This window comes from Ctenocephalides felis, unplaced genomic scaffold (genome assembly GCF_003426905.1).
Source record: "Ctenocephalides felis isolate EL2017-DRISC unplaced genomic scaffold, ASM342690v1 CF-g0.4_SCAFFOLD_01604, whole genome shotgun sequence".
NCBI lineage: Eukaryota > Metazoa > Arthropoda > Insecta > Siphonaptera > Pulicidae > Ctenocephalides > Ctenocephalides felis.
The window spans coordinates 24,274,339-24,293,626 of record NW_020537758.1 but is presented as its reverse complement, the minus strand read 5'-3'; the positions used below and the strand labels follow the sequence as shown (position 1 = coordinate 24,293,626).

At 32.6% G+C, this 19,288-nt stretch overlaps 2 protein-coding genes and 1 long non-coding RNA gene across 4 annotated transcripts; 1 reads left to right on the top strand and 2 right to left on the bottom strand.

The window, feature by feature from the left end:
* Positions 1-491: 491 nt before the first annotated feature.
* Positions 492-2,879, top strand: LOC113372230. Its single transcript, XM_026612555.1, has 10 exons — positions 492-495; positions 1,221-1,290; positions 1,489-1,560; positions 1,622-1,693; positions 1,889-1,960; positions 2,023-2,092; positions 2,158-2,226; positions 2,290-2,359; positions 2,425-2,676; positions 2,739-2,879. Exons 3-8 carry the CDS (start codon positions 1,549-1,551, stop codon positions 2,319-2,321), a joined length of 327 nt encoding a protein of 108 aa, XP_026468340.1. The 5' UTR covers positions 492-495; positions 1,221-1,290; positions 1,489-1,548; the 3' UTR covers positions 2,322-2,359; positions 2,425-2,676; positions 2,739-2,879.
* A 7,803-nt stretch (positions 2,880-10,682) lies between these two features.
* LOC113373096 lies at positions 10,683-13,232 on the bottom strand. 2 transcript variants are annotated; one of them, XR_003366854.1, is made up of 11 exons: positions 13,110-13,232; positions 12,295-12,374; positions 11,729-11,857; positions 11,597-11,666; positions 11,470-11,539; positions 11,334-11,406; positions 11,201-11,270; positions 11,066-11,135; positions 10,933-11,002; positions 10,802-10,871; positions 10,683-10,704 (listed from the first exon to the last, which is right to left on the bottom strand). It is a non-coding gene; the product is annotated as an uncharacterized LOC113373096 (long non-coding RNA). The 2 variants fall into 2 exon arrangements; XR_003366855.1 differs by lacking the exon at positions 11,470-11,539.
* Positions 13,233-14,194: 962 nt separating this feature from the next.
* On the bottom strand, positions 14,195-18,988 carry LOC113372906 (DNA repair protein complementing XP-G cells homolog). Its single transcript, XM_026613242.1, has 9 exons — positions 18,689-18,988; positions 18,394-18,569; positions 18,110-18,326; positions 17,822-18,051; positions 15,757-17,725; positions 15,569-15,687; positions 15,366-15,497; positions 15,084-15,299; positions 14,195-14,608 (listed from the first exon to the last, which is right to left on the bottom strand). Exons 1-9 carry the CDS (start codon positions 18,774-18,776, stop codon positions 14,195-14,197), a joined length of 3,561 nt encoding a protein of 1,186 aa, XP_026469027.1. The 5' UTR covers positions 18,777-18,988.
* Between the last annotated feature and the right edge of the window lie 300 nt (positions 18,989-19,288).

Here is a 19,288-nt window from a genome sequence, read left to right as displayed (position 1 = left end):
GTTAGGTAGCATCAGTACTTTTATAACTAATAATAATAACAAATACTAACACACTAATCTATTCAACTATTGAAAATAATGTGGTCGTTTGAATCATTTGAGATTATGCAATCTGGATTTGACATATTACATTAAATGTTAATTTTCACTGTTTTCAATTCATGTTAATGCATTTCATATAAAACCTAATGCAATTCTTAAATTGCTAGTAAATTTCTACATTATATTTCAGGAAATCAAGATGAAATCACATGGAGGCCACAATATATCATATCAAGTTGTTGAGTATCGAATGGCCAAATATCGAGTGAAAATTGCACACCGACTCCTTCACCGGGAATTGCTCTGAAAATAATTTATGAAGTACGTTTTATCCATAATCAGTATAAATGTGAACAATAAGTAACATGTTAATTTTTTTCCAGGTTCTTTCAACTACTGTTGCTCTGCACTCTGACTCCTTCACCAGGAATCCTTAAAGAAACATGTTACCAGGTATGTGTTCATCCATAATCAGTATAAATGTGAACAATAAATAACATGCTTATTTTTTTTTCAGGTCCTTTCAACTACTGCCGCTCTGCACACTGACCCTTTCACCAGGAATCGCTCTGAAAATAATTTAAAAAGTACGTTTTTAACCATAATCAGTATAAATGTGTGTCAATAAATAACATGTTTATTTTTTTTTCAGGTCCTTTCAACTACTGCTGCTCTGCACACTGACTCCTTCACCAGGAATCTTTCCAGAAACATTTTACCAGATATGTGTTCATCCATAATCAGTATAAATGTGAACAATAAATAACATGTTTATTTTTTTACAGGTCTTTTCAACTACTGCTTCTCTGTACACTGACCCCTTCACCAGGAATCGCTCTGAAAATAATTTAAAAAGTACGTTTTTATCCATAATCAGTATAAATGTGAATAACATGTTTATTTTTTTTTCAGGTCGTTTCAACCACTGCTACTCTGCACACTGACCCCTTCACCAGGAATCGCTCTGAAAATAATTTAAAAAGTACATTTTTATCCATAATCAGTATAAATGTAAACAATAAATAACATGCTTATTTTTTTTCAGGTCCTTTCAACTACTGCTGCTCTGCACACTGACTCCTTCACCAGGATTCTTTCCAGAAATATGTTACCAGGTGTGTGTTTATCCATAATCAATATAAATGTGGACAATAAATAACATGTTTATTTTTTTACAGGTCCTTTCCACTACCACTGCTCTGCACACTGACTCCTTCACCAGGATTCTTTCCAGAAACATGTTACCAGGTGTGCGTTTATCCATAATCAATATAAATGTGGACAATAAATAACATGTTTTTTTTTTTTTTCAGGTCCTTTCCACTACCACTGCTCTGCACACTGACTCCTTCACCAGGATTCTTTCCGGAAACATGTTACCAGGTGTGCGTTTATCCATAATCAATATAAATGTGGACAATAAATAACATGTTTATTTTTTTTCAGGTCCGTTCAACTACTTTTGCTCTGCACTCTGACTCCTTCACCAGGATTCTTTCCAGAAACATGTTACCAGGTGTGCGTTTATCCATAATCAATATAAATGTGAACAATAAATAACATGTTTATTTTTTTTCAGGTCCTTTCCACTACCACTGCTCTGCACACTGACTCCTTCACCAGGATTCTTTCCAGAAACATGTTACCAGATGTGTGTTTATCCATAATCAATATAAATGTGGACAATAAATAACATGTTTATTTTTTTTCAGGTCCCTTCAACTACTTTTGCTCTGCACTCTGACTCCTTCACCAGGATTCTTTCCAGAAACATGTTACCAGGTGTGCGTTTATCACATAATCAATATAAATGTGAACAATAAATAACATGTTTATTTTTTTTCAGGTCCTTTCCACTACCACTGCTCTGCACACTGACTCCTTCACCAGGATTCTTTCCAGAAACATGTTACCAGGTGTGCGTTTATCCATAATCAATATAAATGTGGACAATAAATAACATGTTTATTTTTTTTTCAGGTCCTTTCCACTACCACTGCTCTGCACACTGACTCCTTCACCAGGATTCTTTCCAGAAACATGTTACCAGGTGTGCGTTTATCACATAATCAATATAAATGTGAACAATAAATAACATGTTTATTTTTTTTCAAGTCCTTTCCACTACCACTGCTCTGCACACTGACTCCTTCACCAGGATTCTTTCCAGAAACATGTTACCAGGTGTGTGTTTATCCATAATCAATATAAATGTGAACAACAAATATCATGTTTATTTTTTTTCAGGTCCCTTCAACTACTTTTGCTCTGCACTCTGACTCCTTCGCCAGGAATCTTTCCAGAAACATTTTACCAGGCATGTGTTTATCCACAATCAGTATAAATGCAAACATTCCTATAATGTTTCTTTCTTTTTTGCAGATCTTCTCAATCCAACTATTACTGCCCTGAAGCCTTAAAATCAAGAGCTTGGAACACTTTCATGTGAATGACTTGCAAGTGGTTTTTTTCAATGACTGTCTATAATTATGCATGATTAACTTAACTCTTAATAACTCAATAACATGACTAACCTCACTAACTTAATTATGCAGTTTTTATAAAAACCACTTGAGTTTTACTATGAAGGTCTTAATGGGGTTACGTGGATGACACCGCTGCTTGATTAATCAGGTAATTTATTATTATAGTATATTGTATGAGACTTGTTACTAATTCATTGTTTTTGTTTATAGGGTAAACGAAAACTTCTAGCCAAGTATTCTTCAACTCTCAAGTTACTCAAGACTTGTTCTCCAGCTGAAATAGTCGCTCGATCTACTAATTATGCTGTCCCAAGTACTGGCGTCTACTGTGATATATTGAGTAGTTAAGTGCATAAATGTTAATGAAATAATGAATAAATCTATTGTATTTAATTTAATTTGTTGTTTTAATTTAATTATGAGCCACTTTACGGCCAAATTACATTATACTATAACGTAATTACAAAAATATTTAAACATGTGTTAATAGAGATACTTTTTGAGTGCACTTTTTAGTGTAGACAATTGTGTAGAACAGTTTGTTTACTGTTTGGTTGTCTTAAAATCTTGGTTAACTTCCTTATACCTTTGCTTTGACTCGGTAGAACTCTGCGTCGTTGCTTTGACTCGGTAGAAAAGCGTTGACAATATACACTGCTTTTCTGCAAACCCTTATGTTAGTCGAGTGCCTTAAACATTTAATGTGTCAAACTGATGTTTTCTCTTGCTTAAATATTATACTTTCTATTATTTCTTTAAATGGCGCACTTTTGTTTCTTAGCTATAAATATCACTTAATTTAAAATCATACTGTGTTATATATATAATAGGTATATATATATATATATATATATATATATATATGCATATACATACATATACATATACATACCTAAGTCTGTTTTTACACGGTCTTTTTGTACACGGTTTTGATATAGCACGGTTTGAAAATTGAATATTTTTAATTTTTTTATACGATTTTATTCCATACGAATAAAGTACGATTAATAAATAAATTAGTACGATTTCAAATTTTATGTACTTAAATTTTTTTTGTCAAATTTAATTTTTGCGAAGTATGTTCATATTACAAAAAAGTATTTATGAAAGTAAAAAGTCTGAAACCATCGATAGTATCGATAGTTTGCGAACACTAGCTTAAAGATTTAAGTGAATTCTCCTTTAGCGCGTACAAACAATTTTTACTGGTCAAAGCAAATGTGAATAGCATTAATTTAGGTGAATTATTATTAAAATAAACATGAATTCTTGTTCTTGAAAATTCTTGTTTTTCACTAATTTTAATAGGTTTTAGAGAGTAGGACAAATCACCCATTTTTGTATAAGATCAATGTCTTTTTTTACACGGTTGTTTTTACACGGCTTCTTCTGGAACCAATCTACCGTGTAAAAACAGACTTAGGTGTATATATATAATAATAATAACACAGTATGTAACAATAATATATATATATATATATATATATATATATAAATATATGTATATATATATATATATATATAATTATGCAATTAGACAAATGTTAATGTATTTTAGTCATTTTCATTACTGCAATTGAAAGAATAAATTAATCTAACTGTATTATTAAATACTGTGATACATTAAGAGTTTTGAATAAAACTAACTAACTTCTATTTGGAGTGTTTCATTTGACACCATTTTCAGTATTATATATATTAGAAACACACCGTACAGGTACAGGTACTATAAACTGATAAGCTAATGTTATCATAAACATTAATATACTCATTAATTCGTTCTTCTAAGAGGATTTAATATTTTGAATAAATTTCATATAATATAATTTTTGTAATCTAATTCTATCATGATCAATATTGTTAATGTAGTTATACTTTTGGCACTTTAATCTATACTATTATTTAAAGTCTTAATTAATTAATATACTTTGAATATTGGTCAGTTTTACTTCACTATAACTTATAAAAAAAATTACTTAACTATAACTTATAAAAAAAATCCAAGTTTTCAGTATTGTGTTATTTTCTTCTTCTGCACAAGAATATCTTCATTATTATTAATATATCTTAATTTTTATTTGCGTAATTATTACATTAATTACATTAATATTCTTACCATATTTACCCTACCATCTCCTATTTTACTCTACACTACCTTACCATAAACTTACACTACCTTAACCTAATGCTTATCTACGTTAAGAGAACTGATACTTTTACCTTGCTTACCTTACCACGTCTCGAACCTGCTACCCTGACCTCTCCAGCGACACCCACCTCCAAACGCGCGACGCCACGACGATCACATTAATAAACCGTTACAAAGTACATGATATTGTATATTTTAAACGAAAAAAAACTAACAGGTCATATGGCCAAAAAAAAGTTGATTTTGTGTGGCCTGTGTTGGCGCAATAGATAGATTGATGGCTTCGTACCTTAAAGGTACCGAGTTCGAATCATACCTCAGGACAAAAAAAGAGTATTGTTTACGTTGTGGTATTTATTTAGTGTTTAATAACACAAAATTAATATTTAGATATAACAAACTAACAAGCCATAAGGCCGAAAGAAAGCAGAATCGATGTGGCCTGTGTTGGCGTCATTGGTAGAGTGGTGGATTCGTAACCAAAGAGTGCCGAGTTCGAACCATACCTCGGGACAAAAAATGGAGAGCGTGGAATTTATTACTTATTGTAAGATAGCACAAAGATAAAATTTGGATTTAATAAACTAACAGGTCATGAGGCCGAAAAAAAGCAGATTCGGTGTGGCCTGTGTTGGCGTATTGCTAGCGTGCTAGCTTCATGTCAACAGGGTACCGAGTTCGATTCATACCTCCGGACACAAAACGCAAAATAGCGTGACTGTTGACGCTGTGGAACGAGGTATGCACGGAATCACATCCGTTCGAATTTGAGACCCCAGGCATGCTCCCCTCGATCTCGATTGAGAGGAGAGATACGCGCGAGAATCCCGCAACATCCCCTAATGAACCCCGCAGCAGCCCCGAAAAGGGGCGAGGGGGGATTGTAGGGGGGTGTGGGGTTCACGAACCCGCGACCCTGTGGTCCAACCCTCCCGAAAAAGGGGGAGGGGGGACTATAGGGGGGTGAGGGTTCCGCGCGACGACCAGCCCTGGTCGCGCCGGTTGAAAAGCTGGGTGCGTCACAGGGTGGGTCGGTGTGCGAGTCCCCGGAGCACCCTCGAATGCGATGATGGGGATGTGGGGTGAGGGAAATGCAGTGACGAGGAAAAAAGGGGTGGAAAAATATGAGGGGGAGAGATAGAGGTGGTGGGAGAGATAGGGGGAGAGATAAGGGGGGGAGAGTGGGGAGGGAGAGAGAGAGATGGGAGGGGGAAAGAGACGGAGGAGGGATGGATGAGGGTAGATAGATTAAAATGTGTTACATCCGCGCCCGTCGCTGCATACCTCATCCATTCCTCCCTCCGTCTCTCTCCCCCTCTCATCCCTCCCCCTATCTCTCCCCTCCCGTTATCTCTCCCCTCCCATCTCTCTCCCTCCCCTTACTTCTCTCCCCCTATCTCTCTCCCTCCTTTTACTTCTCTCCCCCTATCTCTCCCCCTCCCCTTATCTCTCCCCCTATCACTCCCACCGCCTCTATCTCTCCCCCTCATATCTTTCCACCCCTTTTTTCCTCGTCACCGCATTTCCCTCACCCCACATCCCCATCATCGCATTCGAGGGTGCTCCGGGGACTCGCACACCGACCCACCCTGTGACGCACCCAGCTTTTCAACCGGCGCGACCAGGGCTGGTCGTCGCGCGGAACCCTCACCCCCCTATAGTCCCCCCTCTCCCTTTTTCGGGAGGGTTGGACCACAGGGTCGCGGGTTCGTGAACCCCACACCCCCCTATAATCCCCCCTCGCCCCTTTTCGGGGCTGCTGCGGGGTTCATTAGGGGATGTTGCGGGATTCTCGCGCGTATCTCTCCTCTCAATCGAGATCGAGGGGAGCATGCCTGGGGTGTCAAATTCGAACGGATGTGATTCCGTGCATACCTCGTTCCACAGCGTCAACAGTCACGCTATTTTGCGTTTTGTGTCCGGAGGTATGAATCGAACTCGGTACCCTGTTGACATGAAGCTAGCACGCTAGCAATACGCCAACACAGGCCACATCGATTCTGCTTTTTTTCGGCCTCATGACCTGTTAGTTTATTAAATCCAAATTTTAACTTTGTGCTATCTTACAATAAATAATAAATTCCACGCTTTCCATTTTTTGTCCCGAGGTATGGTTCGAACTCGGCACTGTTTGGGCACGAATCCGTCGCTCTACCAATTATGCCAGCACAGGCCACATCGATTCTGCTTTCTTTCGACCTCATGGCTTGTTAGTTTGTTATATCTAAATATTAATTTTGTGTTATTCAACACTAAATAAATACCACAACGTGAACAATACTCTTTTTTTGTCCTGAGGTATGATTCGAACTCGGTACCTTTAAGGTACGAAGCCATCGATCTATCCATTACGCCAACACAGGCCACACAAAATTAACATTTTTTTGGCCATATGACCTGTTAGTTTTTTTCGTTTATAATATACAATATCATGTACTTTGTAACGGTTTATTAATGTGATCGTCGTGGCGTCGCGCGTTTGGAGGTGGGTGTCGCTGGAGAAGTCAGGGTAGCAGGTTCGAGACGTGGTAAGGTAAGCAAGGTAAAAGTATCAGTTCTCTTAACGTAGATAAGCATTAGGTTAAGGTAGTGTAAGTTTATGGTAAGGTAGTGTAAGTTTATGGTAAGGTAGTGTAGAGTAAAATAGGAGATGGTAGGGTAAATATGGTAAGAATATTAATGTAATTAATGTAATAATTACGCAAATAAAAATTAAGATATATTAATAATAATGAAGATATTCTTGTGCAGAAGAAGAAAATAACACAAGACTGAAAACTTGGATTTTTTTTATAAGTTATAGTTAAGTAATTTTTTTTATAAGTTATAGTGAAGTAAAACTGACCAATATTCAAAGTATATTAATTAATTAAGACTTTAAATAATAGTATAGATTAAAGTGCCAAAAGTATAACTACATTAACAATATTGATCATGATAGAATTAGATTACAAAAATTATATTATATGAAATTTATTCAAAATATTAAATCCTCTTAGAAGAACGAATTAATGAGTATATTAATGTTTATGATAACATTAGCTTATCAGTTTATAGTACCTGTACCTGTACGGTGTGTTTCTAATATATATAATACTGAAAATGGTGTCAAATGAAACACTCCAAATAGAAGTTAGTTAGTTTTATTCAAAACTCTTAATGTATCACAGTATTTAATAATACAGTTATATTAATTTATTCTTACAATTGCAGTAATGAAAATGACTAAAATACATTAACATTTGTCTAATTGCATAATATATATATATATATATATATATATATATATATATATATATTATTGTTACATACTGTGTTATTATTATTATATATATATATACACCTAAGTCTGTTTTTACACGGTAGATTGGTTCCAGAAGAAGCCGTGTAAAAACAACCGTGTAAAAAAAGACATTGATCTTATACAAAAATGGGTGATTTGTTCCTAATCTCTAAAACCTATTAAAATTAGTGAAAAACAAGAATTTTTAAAAACAAGAATTCATGTTTATTTTATTAAATCAAATATATAATGCTTATTTTCATAAGCATAGTAATTAATGATAAAAAAGATATGCACTCTAATCTTAAAAGTAATATAAATTAAATGTATGGCAAGTTCAGGAACTAAAAAAATATGTTATGAACGAAAAGAATAGGTTATTCAATTTTTAAGGTAAAAAATAAAATAAAATAGAATGAGTGATAATCATAAATACAACAACATAAATTTAATTGCTGTCGTCATCAGTTATTCGCATTCGCTTTGACCAGTAAAAATTGTTTGTACGCGCTAAAGCGGAATTCACTTAAATCTTTAAGCTAGTGTTCGCAAACTATCGATACTATCGATGGTTTCAGACTTTTTACTTTCATAAATACTTTTTTGTAATATGAACATACTTCGCAAAAATTAAATTTGACAAAAAAAATTTAAGTACATAAAATTTGAAATCGTACTAATTTATTTATTAATCGTACTTTATTCGTATGGAATAAAATCGTATAAAAAAATTAAAAATATTCAATTTTCAAACCGTGTTATATCAAAACCGTGTACAAAAAGACCGTGTAAAAACAGACTTAGGTATGTGTATGTATATGTATGTATATGTATATATATATATATATATATATATATATATATACCTATTATATATATAACACAGTGGGTGCATTCGACTTGGACGCTTACGCGCTGTGAGCGCGCCGTGAGCGCGCTTTCATCGTTCGACTTGGCGCTGTGAGTGTCACATAAGCACGCTCGTAGCATCATCGTAGGATGCTCGTAGCACATATTTTGCGCTCACATATGCTCACGCCACAGAGGTAGGGCAGCGTGAGCGTGAGCGTCAGTTGTTTTTACTATCTGTCATTTCATTTATTTATTAATTGTCAAATTCTTTATAATCCCGCAAAAATGGCAAGCTGTATATCACAATTATTTTTTAATATTAACATTAATATTGATTAATTTTATATTTAATTAATTTTAAATAATTTTAAATTTTAATTTTAATATTACTATTAATTAAGCATAAACTAACCAAATTTCATTCATTTATTAATTGTTAAATTCTTTATAATCCCGCAAAAATGCCGAGTTGTATATCACATTTATTTTTTAGTATTAATATTAATATTAAATTAATTAATTTTAAGTTCAATTAATTTTAAATAATTTTAAATTTAATATTACTATTAATTAAGCATAAGCTAACCAAATTTCATTTATTTATTAATTGTTAAATTCTTTATAATCCCGCTGAATGATCCAGAAAGTAATAAAATTTACACAATTACCGTTACCGCCAGTTGCCGCCATTTTGATGCTTATTGACGCTCACAGTTTCCAAAACGAACGGAATTTAGTTATCGATTCTGAGCGCTTATCGGCCAAGTCGAACGCTAAAAATTCGTGCTTATAAGCGTGAGCGCTCACAGCGCGTAAGCGTCCAAGTCGAATGCACCCAGTATGATTTTAAATTAAGTGATATTTATAGCTAAGAAACAAAAGTGCGCCATTTAAAGAAATAATAGAAAGTATAATATTTAAACAAGAGAAAACATCAGTTTGACACATTAAATGTTTAAGGCACTCGACTAACATAAGGGTTTGCAGAAAAGCAGTGTATATTGTCAACGCTTTTCTACCGAGTCAAAGCAACGACGCAGAGTTCTACCGAGTCAAAGCAAAGGTATAAGGAAGTTAACCAAGATTTTAAGACAACCAAACAGTAAACAAACTGTTCTACACAATTGTCTACACTAAAAAGTGCACTCAAAAAGTATCTCTATTAACACATGTTTAAATATTTTTGTAATTACGTTATAGTATAATGTAATTTGGCCGTAAAGTGGCTCATAATTAAATTAAAACAACAAATTAAATTAAATACAATAGATTTATTCATTATTTCATTAACATTTATGCACTTAACTACTCAATATATCACAGTAGACGCCAGTACTTGGGACAGCATAATTAGTAGATCGAGCGACTATTTCAGCTGGAGAACAAGTCTTGAGTAACTTGAGAGTTGAAGAATACTTGGCTAGAAGTTTTCGTTTACTCTATAAACAAAAACAATGAATTAGTAACAAGTCTCATACAATATACTATAATAATAAATTACCTGATTAATCAAGCAACGGTGTCATCCACGTAACCCCATTAGGACCTTCATAGTAAAACTCAACAAGTGGTTTTTATAAAAAACTGCATAATTAAGTTAGTGAGGTTAGTCATGTTATTGAGTTAATAAGAGTTAAATTAATCATGCATAATTATAGACAGTCATTGAAAAAAACCACTTGCAAGTCATTCACATGAAAGTGTTCCAAGGTCTTGATTTTAAGGCTTCAGGGCAGTAATAGTTGGATTGAGAAGATCTGCAAAAAAGAAAGAAACATTATAGGAATGTTTGCATTTATACTGATTGTGGATAAACACATGCCTGGTAAAATGTCTCTGGAAAGATTCCTGGCGAAGGAGTCAGAGTGCAGAGCAAAAGTAGTTGAAGGGACCTGAAAAAAAAATAAACATGATATTTATTGTTCACATTTATATTGATTATGGATAAACACACGCCTGGTATTTATATTGATATGGATAAACACACACCTGGTAACATGTTTCTGGAAAGAATCCTGGTGAAGGAGTCAGTGTGCAGAGCAGAAGTAGTGGAAAGGACCTGAAAAAAAAAACATGTTATTTATTGTTCACATTTATATTGATTATGGATAAACGCACACCTGGTAACATGTTTCTGGAAAGAATCCTGGTGAAGGAGTCAGTGTGCAGAGCAGTGGTAGTGGAAAGGACCTGAAAAAAAATAAACATGTTATTTATTGTTCACATTTATATTGATTATGGATAAACGCACACCTGGTAACATGTTTCTGGAAAGAATCCTGGTGAAGGAGTCAGTGTGCAGAGCAGTGGTAGTGGAAAGGACCTGAAAAAAAAATAAACATGTTATTTATTGACCCACATTTATACTGATTATGGATAAAAATGTACTTTTTAAATTATTCTCAGAGCAATTCCTGATGTAAGGGACAGTGTGCAGAGCAGCAGTAGTTGAAAAGACCTGTAAAAAAATAAACATGTTATTTATTGTTCACATTTATACTGATTATGGATGAACACATACCTGGTAAAATGTTTCTGGAAAGATTCCTGGTGAAGGAGTCAGTGTGCAGAGCAGCAGCAGTAGTTAAAAGGACCTGAAAAAAAATAAGCATGTTATTTATTGTTTACATTTATACTGATTATGGATAAAAATGTACTTTTTAAATTATTTTCAGAGCGATTCCTGGTGAAGGGGTCAGTGTGCAGAGTAGCAGTGGTTGAAACGACCTGAAAAAAAAATAAACATGTTATTCACATTTATACTGATTATGGATAAAAACGTACTTTTTAAATTATTTTCAGAGCGATTCCTGGTGAAGGGGTCAGTGTACAGAGAAGCAGTAGTTGAAAAGACCTGTAAAAAAATAAACATGTTATTTATTGTTCACATTTATACTGATTATGGATAAAACGTACTTCATAAATTATTTTCAGAGCAATTCCCGGTGAAGGAGTCGGTGTGCAATTTTCACTCGATATTTGGCCATTCGATACTCAACAACTTGATGATATATTGTGGCCTCCATGTGATTTCATCTTGATTTCCTGAAATATAATGTAGAAATTTACTAGCAATTTAAGAATTGCATTAGGTTTTATATGAAATGCATTAACATGAATTGAAAACAGTGAAAATTAATGCACTGTAATTAAATTAACATTTAATGTAATATGTCAAATCCAGATTGCATAATCTCAAATGATTCAAACGACCACATTATTTTCAATAGTTGAATAGATTAGTGTGTTAGTATTTGTTATTATTATTAGTAATAAAAGTACTGATGCTACCTAACTAATAAATTAACCCACATGCAAGGCATATCGTGCAGGTGATCATTCGAATCATGAAATTCAATGCTTTTATGATTTTGTAAATTTCTAAAAGTTATAGTGACAACTAAGGTATTGATCAATTAATATCTCGAATAAAATCACGGCTTAATAAATCTATTCGTGCCAATTGCAATTCCAATAACTACCACATTCAGTGCGTCACAGAAACGATGTTCGTATAAAAACTGAAAGACTCTGGTAGCAGCAAACTCAAACCTACCTGCACCTGCAAAATACACAAATTATTATTGAATTTAGTTGATTATACAAACATTAAATGTCATTGTTGATGCGTCGCCAAAGCTGTCTTCGTGTGCAATGCAGCGCTCCAGTGAAGCACAGAATAGACTTTGTTTGCATGATTATATTCATTCAAATTGTAACTATTCTTTGTCATTTTTTTTTTCAAATAAGAGAAATAAAATTATGCATTTAACACAAAGAATAGCTTTCATGGAAAAGTAATTTTGCTTTAAAATTCTTGATGTCATAATGATTGTGGCCCAATATACACAACACTTCTGATCTATAAATTGAAGTGAGTTAGCAGATGATAATAATGTAAATTATACTTCAAATTAAATTACTCGTATGAATGTACTCACAATAAGTCTCGAAATAAAATAACACAGCGACGGCCAGCCATTCAATTGTGAACTCTTGCTTAGTCAAAGAAATAATGTTATTTAGTTTTATATAACAGTGGGCACCAAATGATGCAAATTAAAATTATGAGATGAAATATATCCGGCGTGCGTCTTAGACAGTAGTACTTGGGCAAAAACTACATAAATCGAGCACACGGTTTGTAAAAGAAACAGAAATGAGAAACGGTTTCATTTAAATCTTATGAATTTGTAAAACTTTGTCATTTCTAACGTATGACGCAACGCTGTAGAACACGAAATGAAATCCTAGTGAATCCGCAAAGAGAAATATAATTAGCACAAGTGCAACGTACCAGGTGACGCTCGCAGATCGCACGTACTCCACAGGCAGCGAAGAGTAAGGCCCGCTCGTCCGTGTTCGACGACGTCTCGTTGTCTTCTTCCAGCAATCGCCACGATGGAAATGAACTCTCACTCGCAATGACAACTGCCTCTCCCAACTCCTAGAGTCGCAAAGCATAGATGTGCAAAAGACTTGTAGACGTGCGACTGCAGAGCGTGCACGTTCGCTCGGTCGGAGATGGCGTTTCAGAAACTCGAACGCCTCTTCTGTTTTGAAATCCAACCGACGTTTATTTGACTCTGCAATTTTAACAACAATAAAAGTTTTATAAATTAAATAAAATTACATTTGTTCATGTCTGTATTGATATTCGATTTTTTTTTTCAATGAAAATATAAGTGATTAAAATTCACTAAAAATTTACACTGCAATGAATTAGTGATTGATTATTGCAATAAATAAATTTGGTGCAAAATAAATTACATTTTTTCACAAACTTCCGTGATTTCACCGTGAAGTATAAAATTTCTTAAATATTGATACATTTTTAAATATACAGAAGAGTTTATATATATATATATATATATATATATATATATATATATATAATTTTATTAATACAGGCTGATTTTCCCGAGTATATAAGAATTTTACACAATAGTTGAGAATTTTCATTATTCAAATAATTATCAGTATCAAAATATCAGTAAAAGAAGTAAAATTAATAGTAGTTGAAGTAAGTTGAGTTACACATGTGAATATGAACTACTAGTAATTCAATAAACTCTGTTTTTTACTATTTTTTGAGCATATGTTTATCTGATATCTGCTTGAGATGAAACAAACTAATAAATCAAATACTAAAGCACATAGAAATCTATATTGTACAAAAGACAACTTCATTGTCTTTTAAAATTTTCCGATAAACTTAATATCATAATATCTTTTTGATATCAGATAAAGAAGTATCAAAAAATATAAATCAACAACAAAATATAAAATTTAATTTATTATAAATTAAAAAATATATATTTAATATAATAACATCACATGAGATCGTTTTACAATTAATACACAATCATGTATAATTAAGAATTAATCATCACTGCTTTCTGATAAATTTGCATCAGCAAGAGGTTCTTGTTTATGTTGTTTCTGATTCTTAACATTACTACATTTTTTTTGCGATTTTTTAAATACTTCTACTGCTTTCATTTTATTCTTCAACAATTCAACTTTGTCCTTTTCTTTTTGTGGTATAACTTCTTTAGCATGCAGTTTTTTGGCAATGGTACTTTCTTTAGATTTTGTATTAGATTTTTTTGCTATTACTGGTTTTTGAGTTGTATAAACTGATTGACTTGGAGCATCCTGCTGTTTCTTCTGTCTCTTTGGCTTTTTTGTAGCTGTTTCTTTTTTGGGTTCCTCATTGTTCTCATCGGGAACTTTTCCAGACAATTTATCAACAGCTAATTGTACTCTTTTACTAAGTTTATCAACACTACCAATCTATGAACAAAAAAGATCTTGGTAATTTGAGATTATTTTTTCAAGTCCCCGACTTACGAGTAACCCGATATACGAGCCGCGAGAGGAAGAGGTCAATGCTGCGACGTACAAGCAAAATTCGAGATAGATAAAAAGAAAATATGAAAAATGTCATCAAATTTCTGGATTCTAAAAGTCTGTGTATAAAAATCGTCCCAAGAAAGTTGCAACACAAAGTATCCGCAATATCATAAATAGACAGAAAAAACAGTAATTCAATTAATAAAGAGTAAATTTATTTTTGTTGGAACAAATTAATGGCATTTCAATGTATTTATGTAGAAAAAATTGCTTCGAAATACGAGCGATTCCACATATGAGCATGGTTACAAAACGAATTAAACTCATGTGCCAAATTACCACTGCATTTAATTTATATTTAACATATATTTAATATCTAAGTACTATTTAAGAATTATGTAAATAAATATAATACCTTAAGATCCCTTATATGGAAAAAATCTTTAATAGATTTCTGTGTTTGTTTAATATTCATTTTTGCAATCACGGGTTTCAATATATCATCTGTTTTTGCTGTGGTCCATCCAAACTTGGTTCTTGTATACTCTCGTAAGACAGTAAGATCTGGCTGACCCCATCGGAAAGGTTCTTTACTTGTTTCAACTGTAGGATCCAAATACGCTCTGACCACCTAATACAGTAACTCGTACTTAGTTACTTATGCAATTAATAAATGATACATTTTGATAAATCATACATGAATGCTAGGAAATCCATCAAATAAATTCACTTTTTTTAATTTAGATATAAGTGCGGTCTTTCCAGGTGCAGCAGGAAAACCCTTTTCAGACCAAATCTTGAAATTTTTTAAACCTGATAATATATCATCCTGTAAATTTTTTAATATCATTTAGAATTAATGGTTTATTCATTTTTAATATTCAGGATACTTTATATTACTTCTGAAGGAAAAGCAGCTAATATTTCTAAAGCTGTGACTGGGCCAACGTTAGGAATTCCTGTTGTATAATCACTGCCAACTAATAATGCAAATTGAATTAGTTGCTCTCTGCCTAGCTCTGAAATTAAAAATTCAAATATAAAGTCATTGACGTCTAAGTTTTGTAATGAGCCAGTAATACACTTACTAAAGTGGTTGAATATGTTTTCAGATCTAAACTCCATGACATGTTTCTTTTGATCGAAAAAATTCTTATAAACTGTTTTTCCTCCGAACAACCATATATCACTGTCATCTGTGATAGTGCCATCAGTGAGCTTTATCTCATTAAGAAAAGCACACTGTGCCTCAGCTTCCATTGGGGCTATGATATAAGGAATTCCAAATAATTGTAGCAATTCCTGAATGTCTTTAGTCATTTGTTCACTAATTGTATTACCCATTCGATCCTGCTTGGACTTTTCTAGCATTAGCTGATTAGTTTCTTTTTGTAATTGATCTGAAATAGTTTCAAGTTCTTTGGTTGACATTGGTGCTACAACCAGTGCAGGTTCATTTTTTTCTGGTGTTTCAAAGCTAGCAGGGTCATTAGTGAGTTCATTCTTCTTATTTTCATTATCATTGATGAGACTTTTTGTGTCCTCATTCAACACATTCGATCCATTTATAAGATTTTTACATTCAATGTCACTAAGTTTTTTAGTATTATCAGTTTTTGAATCATCTGAGGCAGGGACATTAGATATTATAATTGTTTTTTCAGTTTTATCACACGAAAGTTGAATATCATGAATAGGAATTTCAGAAGTTAATAAATCCTTTTCTTCATCAATAGTAACAATTTCATGTTCAGCACTAATTTCTACTTCATTTGCATTAACTTCATCCAGAGCATTTTGATCATTGGGTTTTATTATTGAGTTGGGAGTTAATTCTTCAGTTAGAACTTTTACTTCAAGAGATAATTTTATTCTTTCTGTAATACTGTCATTTAATTCATTATCTTTTAACTCATTTTCAACTTTCAACTGCACTTTATTTTGAGGTTTCATATTTAATAATAGATCGAATACTGATTTTTCAGGTTTTTCGTTTTTTTTATGATCGATTTCATTAAATATATCTTCAAAGATATCGTCTTGAACATTCTCAGTTTTTTTAATAATTATTTCTATAGGTTGAACATTTGTTTCTGCGGCAACTTCTACAAAATCAGAATCTGAATCACTTGATACAGTTATAATAGATTTGTTTTTATTTTCATGCATTTCAGGTTTATTTTCTTTGATGCTCGATACTTCAACAAAATCATTATCAGATTCACTTGACTCCTCTGTTGATTTTATTTCTGAATTAATTTTTAAATCAGTTTCCTTATAAAATACACTCTCCTGTTTTATAAAATGAGATTCCACTTCTTCTTTTGGTTTTGAAGCTGGTAAATTTTTTAGAATGTGATCTATATTGATTTTATGTGAACCTCTGGCCATTTTTTTCTTATTTGTTTCTCGAATTAATCTATGAATTTCTTCTTGAGTTAAATCACTATTTTCCATCATGTATGCTCGAGCTAAAGCCATATTCTTAGATTCAGGTTCATAAATGTTCGATTCGTCTAATGTTTCATTAAAACTTTCAAATAGCATATCAGTTACTTCTGAATTGTCTGTTTGCAAAGATAATTTTATCGCAGCTTGTAAATCCTCATCAAATTCTGAACCTAAGTTATCATCTATTTGTGATGAATCTTTGGTCTTGGGTCTTAGATTTTCAACATCTGCATTTACTAAACTGTCTTTTCTCTTCTGGGACAACAAAACTTGTAAATCATGATCAACTTTGCTTCTTAGTTGTTTCTCATATTCATCTTCACTGCTAATTTCTTCGATTCTAGGTAATTTACTAGTACTAGGCTCATCATCCTTTTTATTTTTAAGCGCTTCTGAAATAGCTGCTTTTAAGTCTTTAATATATAAATATTTCTTTGAATCATGGCTCGTAATTTTTTTAGTAGCGGAACTTTCTTCAGCGGCTAATATTCCTTCATCTGTTAAAATTCTTTCTAAATCAGTTATAGATAATGAATGCCCACCCATCTCTTTTTCCACTTCATCGAGTGTCATTTGGACAGCTCGTCTCTTTCGTAAATGCTTCATCTGTGATATTTTATTAATTGTCAATATTATAATACAATTTATGATAATAAAAGAATATACTATTAATAAACTTCCACAAAATTAATGAATATTTACTTGAAACGAACTGAAATCATCACTTTGGTCTGGCAATTCATGTATGCGACCCCATGATGACTGCTTGCGAGATTCTTTCAAATCTTGTAGAATATCATATTGTGTTTCTAATGGTAAACTTTTAAATTCTTTACTTTCTACGTCGACAGTATGTAAATCGGTCCAGCTGGTATTTTCAAGACTAGTATCAACTTCAGATTCAGATTCCGATACAATATCTTCCACTAATTCTACAATTTAGATATAATAAATATAATATGTATATATGTGAATATGCATTATATTTACCTTGTGAAACTATTGGCGGTAATTTGAACATATCGTCATCTCCATCTAGTTTTGAACTTACTGCTTTCTCTGGAGATGCTTTTTTAGGAGATACATTTTTAATTTGACCTTTTAATAAGTGTTGAACAGCCTTATGTTTGGCTAGAGTATTTAGAATTTGTTGCTGTATTCGTTCTGATTCACTCACATACTTATTTTTTAATTGATTTCTTTTTGCCTGTGAAACAATAAATCATACAATTTATTTTGTATAAAATAAATTGTAGTTTATATATTATACTAACGATTGTCTGGATTTTCAAATTAGGCACTCCTCCATCAAATACAAAGACAGGTTTGACTCTGTAGTATAATAGTTTACAGAGTCTGTTGAAGAGACCAAGTAAATGAGCATTGGGTACAGTTCCACCGCGGGAATCTTGAAAGCCTTTGATTACTTGATGTATCCATATCGAGATATCTAAATTATTTTATAAGGAATTATAGTAATGAAAACAAACTATTGAACATTGGAAAAAGCATTTGTCAGTTCTTGTAATAATCGACAAGTTTATTAAAGATTATAAATAAAAAGGATACCAACAGCAAGAACTTTGTTTTCTAATGTTTCAAGTGGAACTGGGCGTCCTGCAGGCTCTATAAGTTTCCACAAACCCGTTACACCCATAATTGAAGCAAATACTTTATGTTGTTAAACAATCATTGTAATTAAAATTTTGAATGAAACCAGTTATCTAAATTCAAAGAATGGCATTATAAAATCATTTAACTTCAAAATCAGCAAAGTTCTTGTGTCAAAACATTTGTTTACTACTAACACACGAGCCCCACTTAGTACTTGTTACACAAAACTAATTACAATCTAGAAATTCACAAAGAAAGAGAGCAAAGAATAACTAGTGGGGGAACGAGCGAGCAGATTGTTCAAAAACTAACACAGTAGTTTAGTTTGACAGCAAGAATTGAACGCCAGAGTTGTCGTACAATTTTCAAGATAGATAAAAACACGATGTTAAATTGAAATTAGAAAGAAAGTTAAATAATATATTAAATTGCATTTAATTTGTAAAATCGTCTGTTGACATTTTATGATGATATTTTAGTGTTTGTTAGTTGGCCTTCTGGTAATATAATTAATATGCTCATGTTACCAAACTGTCGGAAAATTCTCAGCGTGAA

Excerpts from the sequence above, each read along its gene's own strand:
- LOC113372230 (XM_026612555.1), top strand. Across the intron at positions 1,694-1,888 it reads CCAGAAACATGTTACCAGAT|GTCCTTTCCACTACCACTGC; the intron begins GTGTGTTTATCC and ends ATTTTTTTTCAG. Across the intron at positions 2,093-2,157 it reads TTCCAGAAACATGTTACCAG|TCCTTTCCACTACCACTGCT; the intron begins GTGTGCGTTTAT and ends TTTTTTTTCAAG.
- LOC113372906 (XM_026613242.1), bottom strand. The coding sequence starts at position 18,776 with ATGGGTGTAACGGGTTTGTGGAAACTTATAGAGCCTGCAGGACGCCCA. Across the intron at positions 18,570-18,688 it reads AAACAAAGTTCTTGCTGTTG|ATATCTCGATATGGATACAT; the intron begins GTATCCTTTTTA and ends AAAATAATTTAG. Across the intron at positions 15,688-15,756 it reads AAACATATTCAACCACTTTA|AGCTAGGCAGAGAGCAACTA; the intron begins GTAAGTGTATTA and ends TTTTAATTTCAG.